The sequence below is a fragment of the Marmota marmota genome, unplaced genomic scaffold (genome assembly GCF_001458135.2).
Source record: "Marmota marmota marmota unplaced genomic scaffold, marMar, whole genome shotgun sequence".
NCBI lineage: Eukaryota > Metazoa > Chordata > Mammalia > Rodentia > Sciuridae > Marmota > Marmota marmota.
In genome coordinates, this window is record NW_026000075.1 from 12,314,108 (window position 1) to 12,328,012 (window position 13,905).

Sequence of the window (13,905 nt, forward strand, 5' to 3'; positions counted from 1 at the left end):
GCTGGTCTATTGAATTCTTTTTTCTTTAAGCTTATGCGATATGGGGAGAGATTGTAAATAGTTTAAATTCTGATTTGAAATCTGCAAAGAGTATAGTTGTTACTAGTTAAGCTCAATATGTTTAAAAGTATTTCATTTCTACATTATGGCCAATTGGAAGACAATATATATATTCAGAGGAAAAAGTAACAATGAAATAAGAAGATCCAGGTTTAGACCTTTCTAAACCGTTTAAATATATACCCTATTCACTTGAAAAAAGGATTACTTCAACTGAACTTTGGATACAGTTGGCTATTTGCATTGTTTTTTTAATAGAACATGTGATTTTTATTCCTGAATTCTATTTTTAAAAAATATTTTTAGTTGTAGATGGACACAATAACTTATTTGTTTGTTTGTTTTTTAATGTGGAGCTGAAGATCGAACCCAGTGCCTGACACATGCTAGGCAAGTGCTCTACCCCTGAATTACATCCCCAGCCCTGTATTCTCTTTTTTTAAATTGTACCATGCAGTATAGTGGTTCTCTTCTGTTCAGTGTCTGCTGTTATCAGACCATGATCACAGCAGTGTGTATATGATTCAAGTCAAGCCAAATAGTCATTTCCTGAGAATTTACAACTGAAACTAGGAGGTGCTTTAAACTGGAATAAAAGTCCTTGGCTGTTGGCAGCCAGAATGCCCACCGACAAAACTGGAGAAATTCCTAGTATTTTACATCATCATCTTGCCAATAAAGAGCTTTTTCTTAGAATAGCTCAGATTGGGTTTTGTATTACAGGTGGAGTATTCCTTATCTGAAATGCTTGGGACCATAAAGCTTTTCAGGTTTTGGTATATTTGTATATACTTTACTGGCTGAGCATCTCTAATTCAAAACTCAAAAATACTCCAAAATTCAAAACTTTTTTCAGTGTTAATGCTTAAGTTTCAGAATTCAGAGCATCCTGGAGTAGGGGTGTTCAACCTGTACTCAGAATTCAGTTCCTAAATTCCCAGCAGCATTTTCCATCTTGTCCTCGTAGGTGGCTAGTGGTAACTAAATAAATGTGTGCTCAAGGAAATGATTTTCTTTACTATGGCACCTCAAATCCGTAAGACACTGCAATTTCAACTGAAAAATAATTAGGAAATCACATTCTTTACATTTGACTCTAACAAACCATTCTTTTGAAAAACAATGAGTGGGAGCATGAACTCTGGAGCTAGACCTCTAGGTTTGACTCTCAGCTCCCCTAATCATTAGCTGTGTGATCTTAAATGGGTTACTTAATTCTGATGTCTTAATTTCCTTATCTGTAAAAACGGATAACAATAATACCAATCAGAGAGTTGTTTTAAGAATTAAATCAGTTGCTGCATTTAAAATACTTAAAACAGTTCTTGGCACACAATGCTTCCTAAATCTTTGCTGTTATTAGTGCTCCATAGCACTTGTTTTAGGACATTTTCAAAAAATGGAAAGTAATCCATTTGTAGATCATGAACTCAATGGGTTACAATTAGCATTTGTAAAAAATGACACTAATTATGTATAATGTAGGGATAAATATTTTTATGACACATAAACTTCAGTATGTATATAAATGAATATCACTCCTGATGTAAAAAAATATATATCTTACTATAAATGTGAAAAAAATCCCAATTTTACAAAAATGGTTTAGATTCATGCAACATATATTAGTATATGTAAATGGTGATTAAAGTAGCTACATAGCTTAATTCATAAAGTGAACTGAGATTATTCTGCTACTCACATTGCTTGACTCCAATGGTTCTTAACTGGGAGCTGTTGAGCCCACCCACCAAGGGAGGTTTAGCCTTGTGTAGACATTTTTCATGGTCATTACTGTGGAAGAAGAGCTACTGGCATCTGGTGGGCAGAGGACAGGGATGCAGCTAAACATCCTACAATGCACAGGGCAGTTCCCCACAATAGTTATCAAGCCCTAAACCTCAATATTACCAAGAATGAGAAACCCTACTTTACAGTGTGATATGTTGCTAATATGATTATGATTTGATATGCAATTATGTGACATAAATGAAAATGAATCTAGTATTTCATGAAAGAGACCTAGTCACTACTCCCAATTCCCAGGGTAAACAGCTGAAATTCTTTTCCAATTCTTCCAATAATATCTGCATTAAGAACCAATATATTTTTTAAATTAACTAAATTAAAATGAGCCAATCTCCTTCATTAAATTTTATACCAAATCATTTAAATAAAATAGTCTTGACTTTTTTCTCTAAATTTGATAAAATGTTTATTAAAGTTGGTAATGAAATCTCAGATTTACATAACATTTGCATCCACTTTTGGGGGGCAATACAAACATCAATGTGGCCAAACGTTATTATTTAACTTTTGTATTAATAAGCAAATTAATATTTATAGTGTTCCTGAACAGACTTTAAAAACTTCTTGGCATCTATTTTGTTTTTAAAAGAAAATACTACTTAATAAATATAGCCCTAAAAGATATGCCAAAAAACCTGTAAAAAGTTAAGGGGAAAAGAGCTTCTGTTCTTTTTTTTTTTTTTTTCCGGTATGTCCTCAGTTGCCATTCTTACTAGTACAATTCTGATTCTTGTTGTAGCTGTTTTAATTAGTTTTAACATGAAACGTTAACAAATTATTATTGATATAGGCTTTTCAATTTGCTCAAGATTATTAATTGTAAGTGGAATAAAGCAGCATTTCCAGTTGACGAACGGATCCTTAAGTAGTGTGATCTCTCTTAAGTAAAGCTTGTGACAATTAAACCAATAAATTACAGCAATGAGAAAACTGTTGACAAAGTACAACCAGGGAATGTTCATCTCAATATATGCTGGAATTTGTACTTTAAATAAAATGATGACAACCTGAAGTAGTACAAATGGCAACCAGGTACCAAGAAAACAGACAATAAGCTTGGACAAGAGTATTTTTTTAGAGTTCACAGTATAACTAGAGTGGGATGAAAAGGGAAAATATAGTATAGTTTCATTCTTATAGGATGTTATCCTAATAGCCTGGATCAAGGTAATAACTTCTGACCAAGAAGTTATAAAAGCCACAAGTAAAATCAGCATCATGGAAAATGATAGCCAGTAACTCTGAATGCTGACATAAAAAGGACACTGGTAAGAATAAACATTCTGTGCCTTCAGGCTTTGGTAAATAGCTGGATCTCCCAAAACATAAACAAGGACTGAAATCCAAATTAAAATAACGATGAAGAAATAAAATAACTTTTGACACTTAGAAGAAAGCTTGTTGATTTTAAAGAAATTCAAGCAATAATCTATACAAGCTATCAGGAAAACCGGGTAATGCAAAAAGCCATAAGTAAAGGAAATAATTTGAGTAAATAGGCAGATGTGATATTTAGTAAACCTAATGCCTAAAAGAATAAAATCTGTGAAATAGGATATAATGGAAATGTTCACCAAAAGTAAAAGATCGACGAATGCTAGTGAAATGCAAAAATATTCCATAAAATTTTGATAGGTGTTTTTTCTTCTCATTCCTAGTGTGAGGATATTCAACAATATTTTCCCAAGTATGATCAAATACAACAGACTATTAACATCTAGAGGATGGTCTGGTTGGTGTAACTGGTACTGAAAAGAACAGTTCTCTGGAGAAAGAGCTGTCATAGTTTTAGTTTTATTTCAAGAAGACCTGCTGAAATGCATGATAAAGCACTGCTGCACTTTCCATCCCTGAAAAAAAAAAAAAAGCGAAAAGAACACTTTGATGTTATCTTAATGCTGTATCTGTTTTAAAACCTTACAAAGCAAGCACCTCTTTCCTTGAGGGGAAAAAAAAACCTAAATCATTTTCCAAAATAAGTAAATATATAAATAGGAATTCTATTTCTCATATTATTTACAGGATATAGAACGTGATCAAGAAAAGTTAACGTGAATACACTGGTCATTTTTTGAGAGCCATACATTCCAGAACTCTGATATGTAAACTAAAATTTGTATATAAATGACTAACTTCTATATTAAGTTTTAAAAACTTGTGAAGGAGATAGAGAAATACTTTTACTTACTGAAGCCAAAACACATGCTTAAAATAGTAGCCTGGTGGTAATACTCAGAACAATCAATGATAGTTCTCATACAGTCCCACTGACTCTGAACAACATTACCACCACCCCTTTTTATCTTCCTGGCAGTGAAAGTAAGAGTCTATGCATATGCATCCTTAAGCATAGCAGTTTTCACCTATTTTTAGCTGCAGGATCATCATCTAGATGAATTTTTTCTTTGAAGCTCAAACATTTAAAAACAGATGGTTCAACTGAAAATAATGAGAACATATGAAAAGGAAACAAGGATATTTTCTGGAAATGATCTTTCAGGTATGGCCCCTGAAGAAAATAAAGGGAAAAGAATAAGATTCAACACAAATAGATAACTGAGGACCTTAAGAAGTGGTAGGAAATGCAAAGAAGTAGGAGTTGAGGGTTGGGTCATTCTGCATTTGAAAGCAAGAAAGAAAAGTGATGAAGTCAGAAAGGAAGAAATTAGGAAAGAATGGAAGAAAGGAGATTAAAAAAAAAAAAAAGGTTGACTCAAAGGTATTTCTGCAATACTGTTTAATCACTGTGTAAAGAGCAAATTCCCACCCCAAGAAACCAAACCAAACCCAAACAATAAGAACAACAAATATCAACAACTGGAGACTGGTTAAAAGTAATATGATATACTATTATGCACCTAATAAGAACATTTCTCGGACTGGGGTAGAGCACTTGCCTAGCACATTCGAGGTCCTGGGTTCGATCCGCAGCACCACATAAAATAAACAACAACAACAAAAAGTATTGTGTACAACTATTTTTTAAAAAATTTAAAAAAAAAAAACCATTTCTCTGCTCCTTGCGTGGCTGAGGTAGGAGAATGGCAAGTTCAAGGCCAGCCCAGGCAATTTAGTAAGACCCTATCTCAAAAAAAAAAAAAAAAAAAAAAAAGGCTGGGGATGTAGCTCACTGGTGGAGCATACCTGGGTTCAATTCCTAGTACTGCAAAGAATAAAACAACAAACTCCCACAAAAATTTTTTTTCTCAATATAGGAGGAAGATTTAGTTTTCTACTGAAAACTATCCTTTCTATACTTGTTCAATCTTAAGCCTTGTGAATTTTTTAATTGTTAAAAACATGTCTTCATAAAATTTTATAATGTTAAGTGCAGGTTATATAATTATGCAGCAATACATAATCTAATTCTTATAATAAATATACATGCATAAAAATGATTAAAACAGTACACATCAAGTTATTAATATGGTAGAACTGTACTTGTACATTTTCTGTATTTCCTAAATTTTACACGATAAAATAAGGGAATAGTGTGTTTGAAAAGCAAAAGAACTGAATTTGACTAAAAGCAAACCACTGATGATTAAATAAATCCAAAGGAGTAGTGAAAAGCTTGAGGGTAAAGAAATCAGAGCGAAAGAAGGCTGTCAGGTTTGTGGACAGATTGAATTCTTACAGGGCCATAAATCTATTGTCATAAACTTACCGTTTATTATACACAAATGATCCATCTTCTCTCTCTCACACACACACACACACACACACACACACACACACACACACATATATATGTAAAGATAGTTATAAAAATGCAAAAGAACCAGTCAAGCTAGTACTTTCCTATACTCATTTTTTCCCCTATAGTCACACATACTACAGTGTTTAACTTGACTTAGTCTAAAGAAGTTCCATGCCAGATTTGGAGGTAAAAGGACACAAACAGCTACCCACTTGACAACTTGGCAAATGCCATTGGCCTCATAAGTGGTGTTCCCTGAATAAGAAGCCTAGGTGGAATGATCAACCAGGTGAAGTCTGGGGACCAAAGGAAAAAACAAGCTTCATTTTAAACCAGCTAATGTTGGTTTAAAATGGACTGAGGAAGGGAAATACTATAGGTTCATATTTATAAAGACCATTATTTAAGAGAAGTAAAAAGAATGATCTGCATTATGTGATTTTTATAGCCTCTATTCCAAAATAAAACAAGTAAAGCTAAATAGGCACCATCCAAGGGCTGGTTCCCGAGTTTTCATTTCATCATTGAGTCAGATGGAGTCCACTGGAAGTCCACAAAAGCTGGCTAATACCTACAAAAACCCAATGTGTCTTAGGGGCTCAGAAAGGTCTGCAGAGGAGGAGGATCAACAATGCTCACCAAGAGCCTCTGCGGAAAAGGACCAGATGAAAGAAAAGCCTAAAATAGAGTTTGTAAGGGAATCATAAAATTAGAAGAAAATAAGGTTCAGAGAAGATTTACAACTGGAAGCAATGAAAGTAATCAGAAGGAAGTACACTGGAAAATGAAATTTGGGTCATTTTACAATGGTTCCTGAGTATCAGGATCACAGAAACCAATCAAAATGTTCTTGAATGAGACCAGTTTTATATCTGTACTCCAGTTCTCTAATAACCACCAAAAGTATTCAAAGTTACAATATTTTGTTCTATAAACTGGCTCCCAGAAAAAAAGACAAATCCTTTAATAAGCTACCCATCCTTAATTTTCCCATGAAAAGTATTCATAGTAACTACAGTGATACAGAAATCTATAAAATATGGCTCTTTTCCAACATGGTTTTTAAGTATATTTGAATCAACTCATATGACACCTAAAAAGTTACTGTGGAAATCCTTTACAAGGCATCTTATCTCTTCTACAGGCTTGCTGAGTGCTCTGGCTCCCTTTGGAAGGATTAGACTCTGGGAAACAAACCATTCACTGACCCAATTCATTTTTAACACACAATACTTACTCTCCAAGGGGTCCTCTTGACTAATGGTCCTCCTATTTTATGTTACTGCTGGTCCCTTGAATTCATTGTGCTATACCAAAAGGTTATGTGAGTTAGCCCTGTGTGAAGACAGAAAACAAAACAACCATTAACAGCCATTTGGCAGGGGGATGGGGAAGGGCAGGTACTGGGGATTGAACCCAGGGGTACTTCACCACTGAGCTTCATTCCCAGCCCTATTCTTTATTTTTTGAGACAAGGTCTCAGTAAATTGATTAGGACCTTGGTAAACTGCTGAGGCTGGCCTCAAACTCACAATCCTTCTGCTTTAGTCTCCCAAATTTCTGGGTTTAGACAACAGCCATCTTAATGAATGGAGTCCATCTAGTGTGACTGGCTCCAGAACCCTGCTGAGAAAAACTTTCACCTTCTGAGGGATTATGGTCCATAACTGCTTATGTTCTTAGTTTCTTTCCAGCAAAAAGGAGGGAAGAGAACATTTAATTGAAAGTTCACAAAACACAATGGGAAACGGACACACATAACATGGCATCCGTATAAAGAAATCTTGCTTTACATGTCAGATCTCACCCCCAGGCTCCAGTTAAGCCATCAGTTCTGTTTCACTTCAAAATCCTTTGACACGTGCTGCATGCTAACATAAAAAAGTTTTTTAAATGAAAATTTACTATATTTTCCCAAACAAGAAAAATATAGTGAGCAAAGTGGCAAAATTTTACACTTCACATATTGCTTTAGTATCTGGCTTACTGGCAGACAGTGGGATTCTCATTTACACTTCATCAATTAAGATCACATATATTGGGTAGCTTCTGGAAAGTTCTGTGTACATTCATGAGGGCTGCAGAGTAGAAAAAGGTCAATGACTTCAAGTATTAGTGTAATCAAAAAACTGCTACATAATCTCATTTTTATCTAAGAAAAGTTTAACAAAGCCATGTGCATTAAACAGGACTGGACTGCTACTGTGTAGAAAATGGAGCTAGCACTGTCACTGTATTCGTGAGCCTGATAAGTAGAAAGAGCCTGTGGGAGAAATAATATAGTGAGCCTTTTAGTCCTTAGAACGTCTATGTATCTTTTAGTTAGTCCTTAGAACAATCATGAAAAGTCTGTTTCCCCCACCAAGAAGAAACAGACTGGGGTTAAGTATACACATTTTCCCCAAGTGGTAAGTATTGGAGCTGAAGTTCACCCTCAGTTCTGATTTAAAAGCTTGTGTTCTCCAGTAAGACAATCAGGGACCAACTCATAACTGGAAATGTAAAAAAATCCCAATTTACATATGTGAATGAACTTTCTAAAAAAGTATCATCCAAGTTAAGATAATTATGTTAATTACTGATACCCACAGGAGACCATGACTATCAATTTGGATAATAATTTTATTCCTCTAAATATAAACTCTTCAAAATGTGGTTCTTGCTTGATGTTATGTATTCAAATTCAATGGAAAAAAATAACTCTGATAACTCAAGAAACAGATGTTTTGTATTTATCTGATTACATGGTAAACACCCAGTATAGAAAAATTAAGAAAATATAGGAAACAACCTTTAATAAAACGTCATATAATTTACCTGATACAAAACTGAAATTACACACACAAAAACGTATACAGTGAAATTACCTACCCTACTCAATACTTCAACTTCTCCATCCTTCCCGTTGGCTATCTAACCCGGGTTCCTTTCATAGATAAAACCATTATAACTTGTACATCTTTCCAGAGATATTCTATAAGAACATTTTAAGAAGAAATATGAAATTTCCATGTTGTTAAGGCAATTATCAAGGGATTCTTGATTTGCCCTTTCCTGAGTCTTATTTACATAATGAAAATCTGATAAAAGAGCCACAGAGTTAGAACACAACCAAGCATTAGTTAATGATCTGCAGACTACAGGAGTCATTTCCACCAAACCAATCATACTACGACTGTCCACAAGGAAGGTCAGTGATGCCAGACAACAAGAAGGGGTCACCTCAGTGTATGGGATAGGTGATTTTCATTTTTCTCCTTTGATGTGGATTATAGTGCTGATCCCACAATGAGGTGACTCATGTGATCAAAGCATCTAACTACAGAAGAGATGCCCTTCAGTGTCCTCTCTTCCTACCATATGGAGTAGACAGACCATACATTCTACAAGGTACAGCTCAGATGGGTCTTTGAGTTACTGTGTGTGGAGCAAAACTCACACGAGCAAGAAAAATATCTCTGTTGATTAAATCACAAGATTTTGTGATGATCTGTTATGGCCTATCCTAATACAATTCCTTACCATTCTCTTTGTCCTTTAAAATGTTTTTTTCTTCTTTTTTTTTATTTTTGTTCTAGGGCCATATCACCCTGAACATACCCAATCTTGTCTGAAATGTCTGTCTTTTAACCTATGTATTATTTACAGAATCAGAATTTAAAATTTATAAAATAAAAATAACTTTGAAAAACAGTAATATAAATATAAGAAAGTTGATAAAAATATTCAATTTTAATAACTGCTTTCACATTTCCTTCAGATTTTCATGTTTGCCTATGAATACGATGACCTAAGTTTAAATCATAAGAAAGAGTGAATTAAATCTAAAGTAGACTGAAGGAAGGACACAAGAGCGAGCAGAATTCAATAAAATTAAAAAGCAACAATGGAGCCAGGTACGGTGGCTCGTGCCTATAATCCCAGCAGCTCAGGAGGCTGAGGCAGGAGGTTAGTGAGTTCAGAGACAGCCTCAGGAAAAGTGAGGCGCTAAGCATCTCAGTAAGACCCTGCCTCTAAATAAAATACAAAATAGGGCTGAGGATGTGGCTCAGTGGTTAAGCACCCCTGGAATTTAATTATTTTTTATAAGACATAATACCTCTAGGACTCCCTGGGTGAATTTCCATCTGGTTACTTTTTGTTATGGTTTTGATTTAAGAAGTCCCACAATAGTTCCTATGTGAAACAATGTAAGAATTCTCAGCACGTAAGTTATTAGATTATGAGAGCCTTAACCTAGCATTAATCCATGGATATGATTAACTGAGCAAAAACTATAGGCAGGTAGGGTGTGGCTGGAAGAAGTAGGTCACTGGGAGCATGCCTTTGAGGTTATATTTTTCCCCTATCTCTCTGTTTGCTGGTTGCCAGGTCCTGAGCTGCTTTCCCCTCCCACACACACACCCTTCCACCATGATGTTCTGCCTCCCCTCTGACCTAGAACAAGGGAGTCTGCCAACCATGGACTGAACCTCTGAAACCATGGGCCAAAGTAAATGTTTTTTTCCTTGATGTTGTTCTTGTCAGGTTTTTTGGTCACAGTGGTGAAAAATGTGACTAAAACAGAAATTGGTACCAAGAAGTAATTTCTATGACTAACCTGACCTTGTGGTTCAGAATCCTTTGGAGCTCATTTGTGGGGGCTAGGAGGGATTAGTGAAAAGTTAGAGATGCAAGCTGAAACAGCCTCAGAATGGTATAAGCTGAGTTTAATGGACCATTCTGGTGAGAGTTCAGAACACCAGAATGGCAAGAGGACTGCGAACAGTAAAGACTGGGCTCATGAGATTTTGGAGGAAAAGGTCTTTATTGGAAATTGAACTAGAAGTCATTCAAGATATGCTCTGGGAAAGAATTTGGCTACGTTTTGCCCATGTCCTCAGACTTTCTGTGAGTCTGATTTTAAAGGTGATATACTAATTAATCTGGTGAAGGAAATTTCAAGGCAGCACAGCATTTAAGCAATATCATGGATATTGCTAGCATCTTTAAGTCAAATTTACTGATTTAAAAAGGAGTAGAGAACAGAGCAGAAAGNAAAAAAAAAAAAACAACCAATGGAAAAACAGAAAAAGAAAAAAAGCAATGAGACAAAACTGGTTTCTTAAGGGAAAAAAATAAAAGTGTTAAATTCCTAGCCAAACTACAAAAAGACATCACAAAGTAAATTAGTAAAGAGATTACCTCATCATGCACACATGCACAGCCTCATGTGGATAAATTTGACTCCATAAAAAACACTTCTCTTTGAAGCACAGCAAAGAACATAAAATGACAAGCTACACACTAAGAAAAATATTCACAATAAATATCTGATAATGACTTGGAGCCAGAATACAAAAGGGCTCTTATAACTCAATAATAAGACATATAGAACTTTACAAAAATAGGAAAAGATTTGAACGGACACACTGGAAAATGCAAATGAAAATAATGAGATCTGTGCATATCCATTAGAATAAAATAAAAAGACTGGCAATACAGGTGTTGACAAGGAAGAGGAATGACTACACCTGGACCCTCAGCTAGGAGTGGGGAGATGGAGATATATATATTTTATTTATATATATATATATATATATACACACACACACACACACACACACACACACACACACATATGGGGATGGTACTGGGATGGAACTCAGGGACTCTTTACTATTGAGCAACATCCCAGTTCTTTTTATTTTTTGAGACAGATCTCGCTAAGTTTCCCAGGCTGGCCTTTAATTTTCGATCATACTACCTCAGTCTTCCAAGCTGCTGGATTATAAGCATGCACCCAGCACCCAGTGAAAACAGAAGATAATCTTTACAATCCTGATTAGGTTTATTAACTTCCTAGGGTTGCCATAACTGATTACAACTGGGAGTATAAACTAGATGGCTTGAAACAACATAAATCTGTTCCCTCAGTTTTGGCAGCCAGAAGTCTAAAATCAAGATGCCAGCAGAGCCATCCTTCCTTTGAAGTCTCTAGAGGAGAATTTTTCCTTGCCTCTTCCAGATTCTGGTGGCTCCTGGCGTTCCTTGGCTTATGGCAAGGTAAAGCCAGTCTCTACCTCCATCTTTACGTGGCCTTCTGCCTGTGACATGTCTTCCTACTGTGGTTTGGGTAGGTTTCCCAAAGATTCATGTGCTGCGGGCTTGGTCTCCAGTTTGTTGGTACTGAGGTGGCAGGACCTTTAATTAGACAGTAATTAGGCTGCTGGGGACACTGCCCTCAGAAGGGATTGCTAAAGTTCTCAAGGGAACTTGGTGAGGTCTCCTGCCAGAGGGTAGTTATAAAAAGTGAAAGCCTAGCTCCTCAATTTCTCATTTCCTTCCTGTCTTACCATGTGATCTCTTCTGTACATATTTTCACCATTGGGATGCCATCCATCATAAGCCCTCACCAGAGGCTAAACAGATGGGTACCACCCAATCTTGTACTTTCAGCCTCCAAAACAGTGAGCTAAATAAACCACCTTTCTTTATAAAGTTCCCAACCTGTTTCTTTTTTTTAAAAAAAAATTTAGTTGTAGATGGACACAATACATATATTTTATTTATTTTTATGCAGTGCTGAGGGTCAAACCCAATGCCTCACACATGCTAGGCAAGCACTCTACCGCTGAGCTACAGCCTCAGCCCCCAACCTGTTTCTTTAATGAAAAAAAAGTTCCAACATGGAATTCTATCCCAAGCCAAATGGTCAATTAAGTATAGATACAAAATAAAACCACATATTCAAACTGCTTTCCTCACACAAACTTCTTAGGAAGTCAATGAAACATACACCATCAAAATGAGAGAATAAACTAAAAAAGAGAAAGAACTGAGATCCATGAAATGAGATGCACCAGAAGAAAGGAAGAAGGATTCCTAGGTGAAGATTAACTGTGCACCAGATCTAAGTGACACTCTAAATTGGAGTTGTGAATATGACTGAAGAAATTTCTATAAGATAGAAATCCCAAGTATCTTTTGAGTGTATCAAAACAAATTTACACAAAAGTAAAATCTGTGGTTGAATAAGTGCAGCCACATATGACTTAACAATGGTATGCATTCTGACAAATGTGTCATTGGGTGATTTCATTGTGCAAGCATCATAGTTCACAAACTTAAGATGGCTAAGATATGACTAGACAATACTGTATAGCATTCACCATGGTAAATGCAATCCTCTGCTGACCTAAGCATTATGTGTCATAGGACCATATACAGAAAAGGATAAAGACAACTTTCAGGAAAAACAAAAATGTTGTTGAGGAAAGGACATATAATTATAGTATAAACCTTTGGTCAGCTGTGGCTAGATGTTGTAGAATCATAATCTCTTAATACCAAATACTGATCTAATCAAAATTACAGTTTTAGTGGCTGCATGGGTGCATGGTGGTGGGCTTGCCTGAAAAAGAAGGTCCTAAATAATCACGGACTTTTTAGGAAGTCTATAGATAATGCTTTAAAATGAAAAATGTAAGCAAGATAAGCATGTTACCAGAGATAAGGAGGTAGGCAACGAAAGAATCAGCTAAAGGAGCATAAGTTGCCTGTGGTGGGTAGAGAGAGAAATGACTTTCCCTCCCTGCTCCTGGAATAAGTCTTGTGGCCAACTAGGTAAACGTATGAATAGCATGTTTTTGTTCCTCAGGTAAAAAATCAAATACACTTAATAATAAAAAGAAAATTTTATTTTAAAACAAAAACTATATTTTAACTACTTTATATCTCAAGTCAGTGCCGCAGTCTGGCTGGGCACAAAATCACGAGCCACTCAAACAGGAACAAACTTTATTTTTGAAACTGCCGCCAATGCCCCGTATGCTCCTGGGAAATATGCCGACCGACACACGCAGCGTTCTCCCGGACCCCAACAGGAAGTCCCTCCTCCGGAATTCCCTCCTACCGCACTTCCCCAACCAATGGGAACTCTCCAGGAGTCCCATAGCAGGCCAAGGTGGACAGCAGGAGTCCAATATCCATATGAATGCAAATCTTAACATAATCATATCATCTCAATGGCTTGCTGGTGTCACCTTTCAACCAAAAATGCCATGCATCATATTACTTGGCTGTGGCTCTTAGCATCTCCCCCCTTCTGTTTAATTAAGCAACAAGCAATGTGGCTAGGGACCGTGCCTGTTAGGTTGTCCAATTCAACATATGGTTCTTACCCGTCATCGGATGAACTGACCTCTAGGCGTCAGCCTCCTGTCTTAGGTTGATACCACTGCAATTGGATCATACCCATCACTGACTACCGGTCCAGCATATAGCCATACTTGTGGATAGGCCTATGCACCAGTGGAGGGGTGAGGTTCTTTGCCTCACCTCTGTTGGCCCCCAAA

The 13,905-nt window shown here is 36.2% G+C and overlaps 1 protein-coding gene across 2 annotated transcripts in view; it reads right to left on the bottom strand.

Moving 5' to 3' along the window:
* Nucleotides 1-2,556: 2,556 nt before the first annotated feature.
* The window catches only part of Gpr160 (G protein-coupled receptor 160), a 49,386-nt gene continuing 38,037 nt past the window's right edge, over nt 2,557-13,905 (bottom strand). For both annotated transcript variants that reach the window (XM_015494347.2, XM_048814318.1), the window contains exons 2-3: nt 6,807-6,904; nt 2,557-3,719 (exon numbers count right to left, since the gene is read on the bottom strand). In XM_015494347.2, the coding sequence (XP_015349833.1) occupies nt 2,637-3,653 (1,017 nt within the window). In that variant the 5' untranslated portion in view covers nt 3,654-3,719; nt 6,807-6,904 and the 3' untranslated portion in view covers nt 2,557-2,636. The remainder of the gene's footprint in view (nt 3,720-6,806; nt 6,905-13,905) is intronic.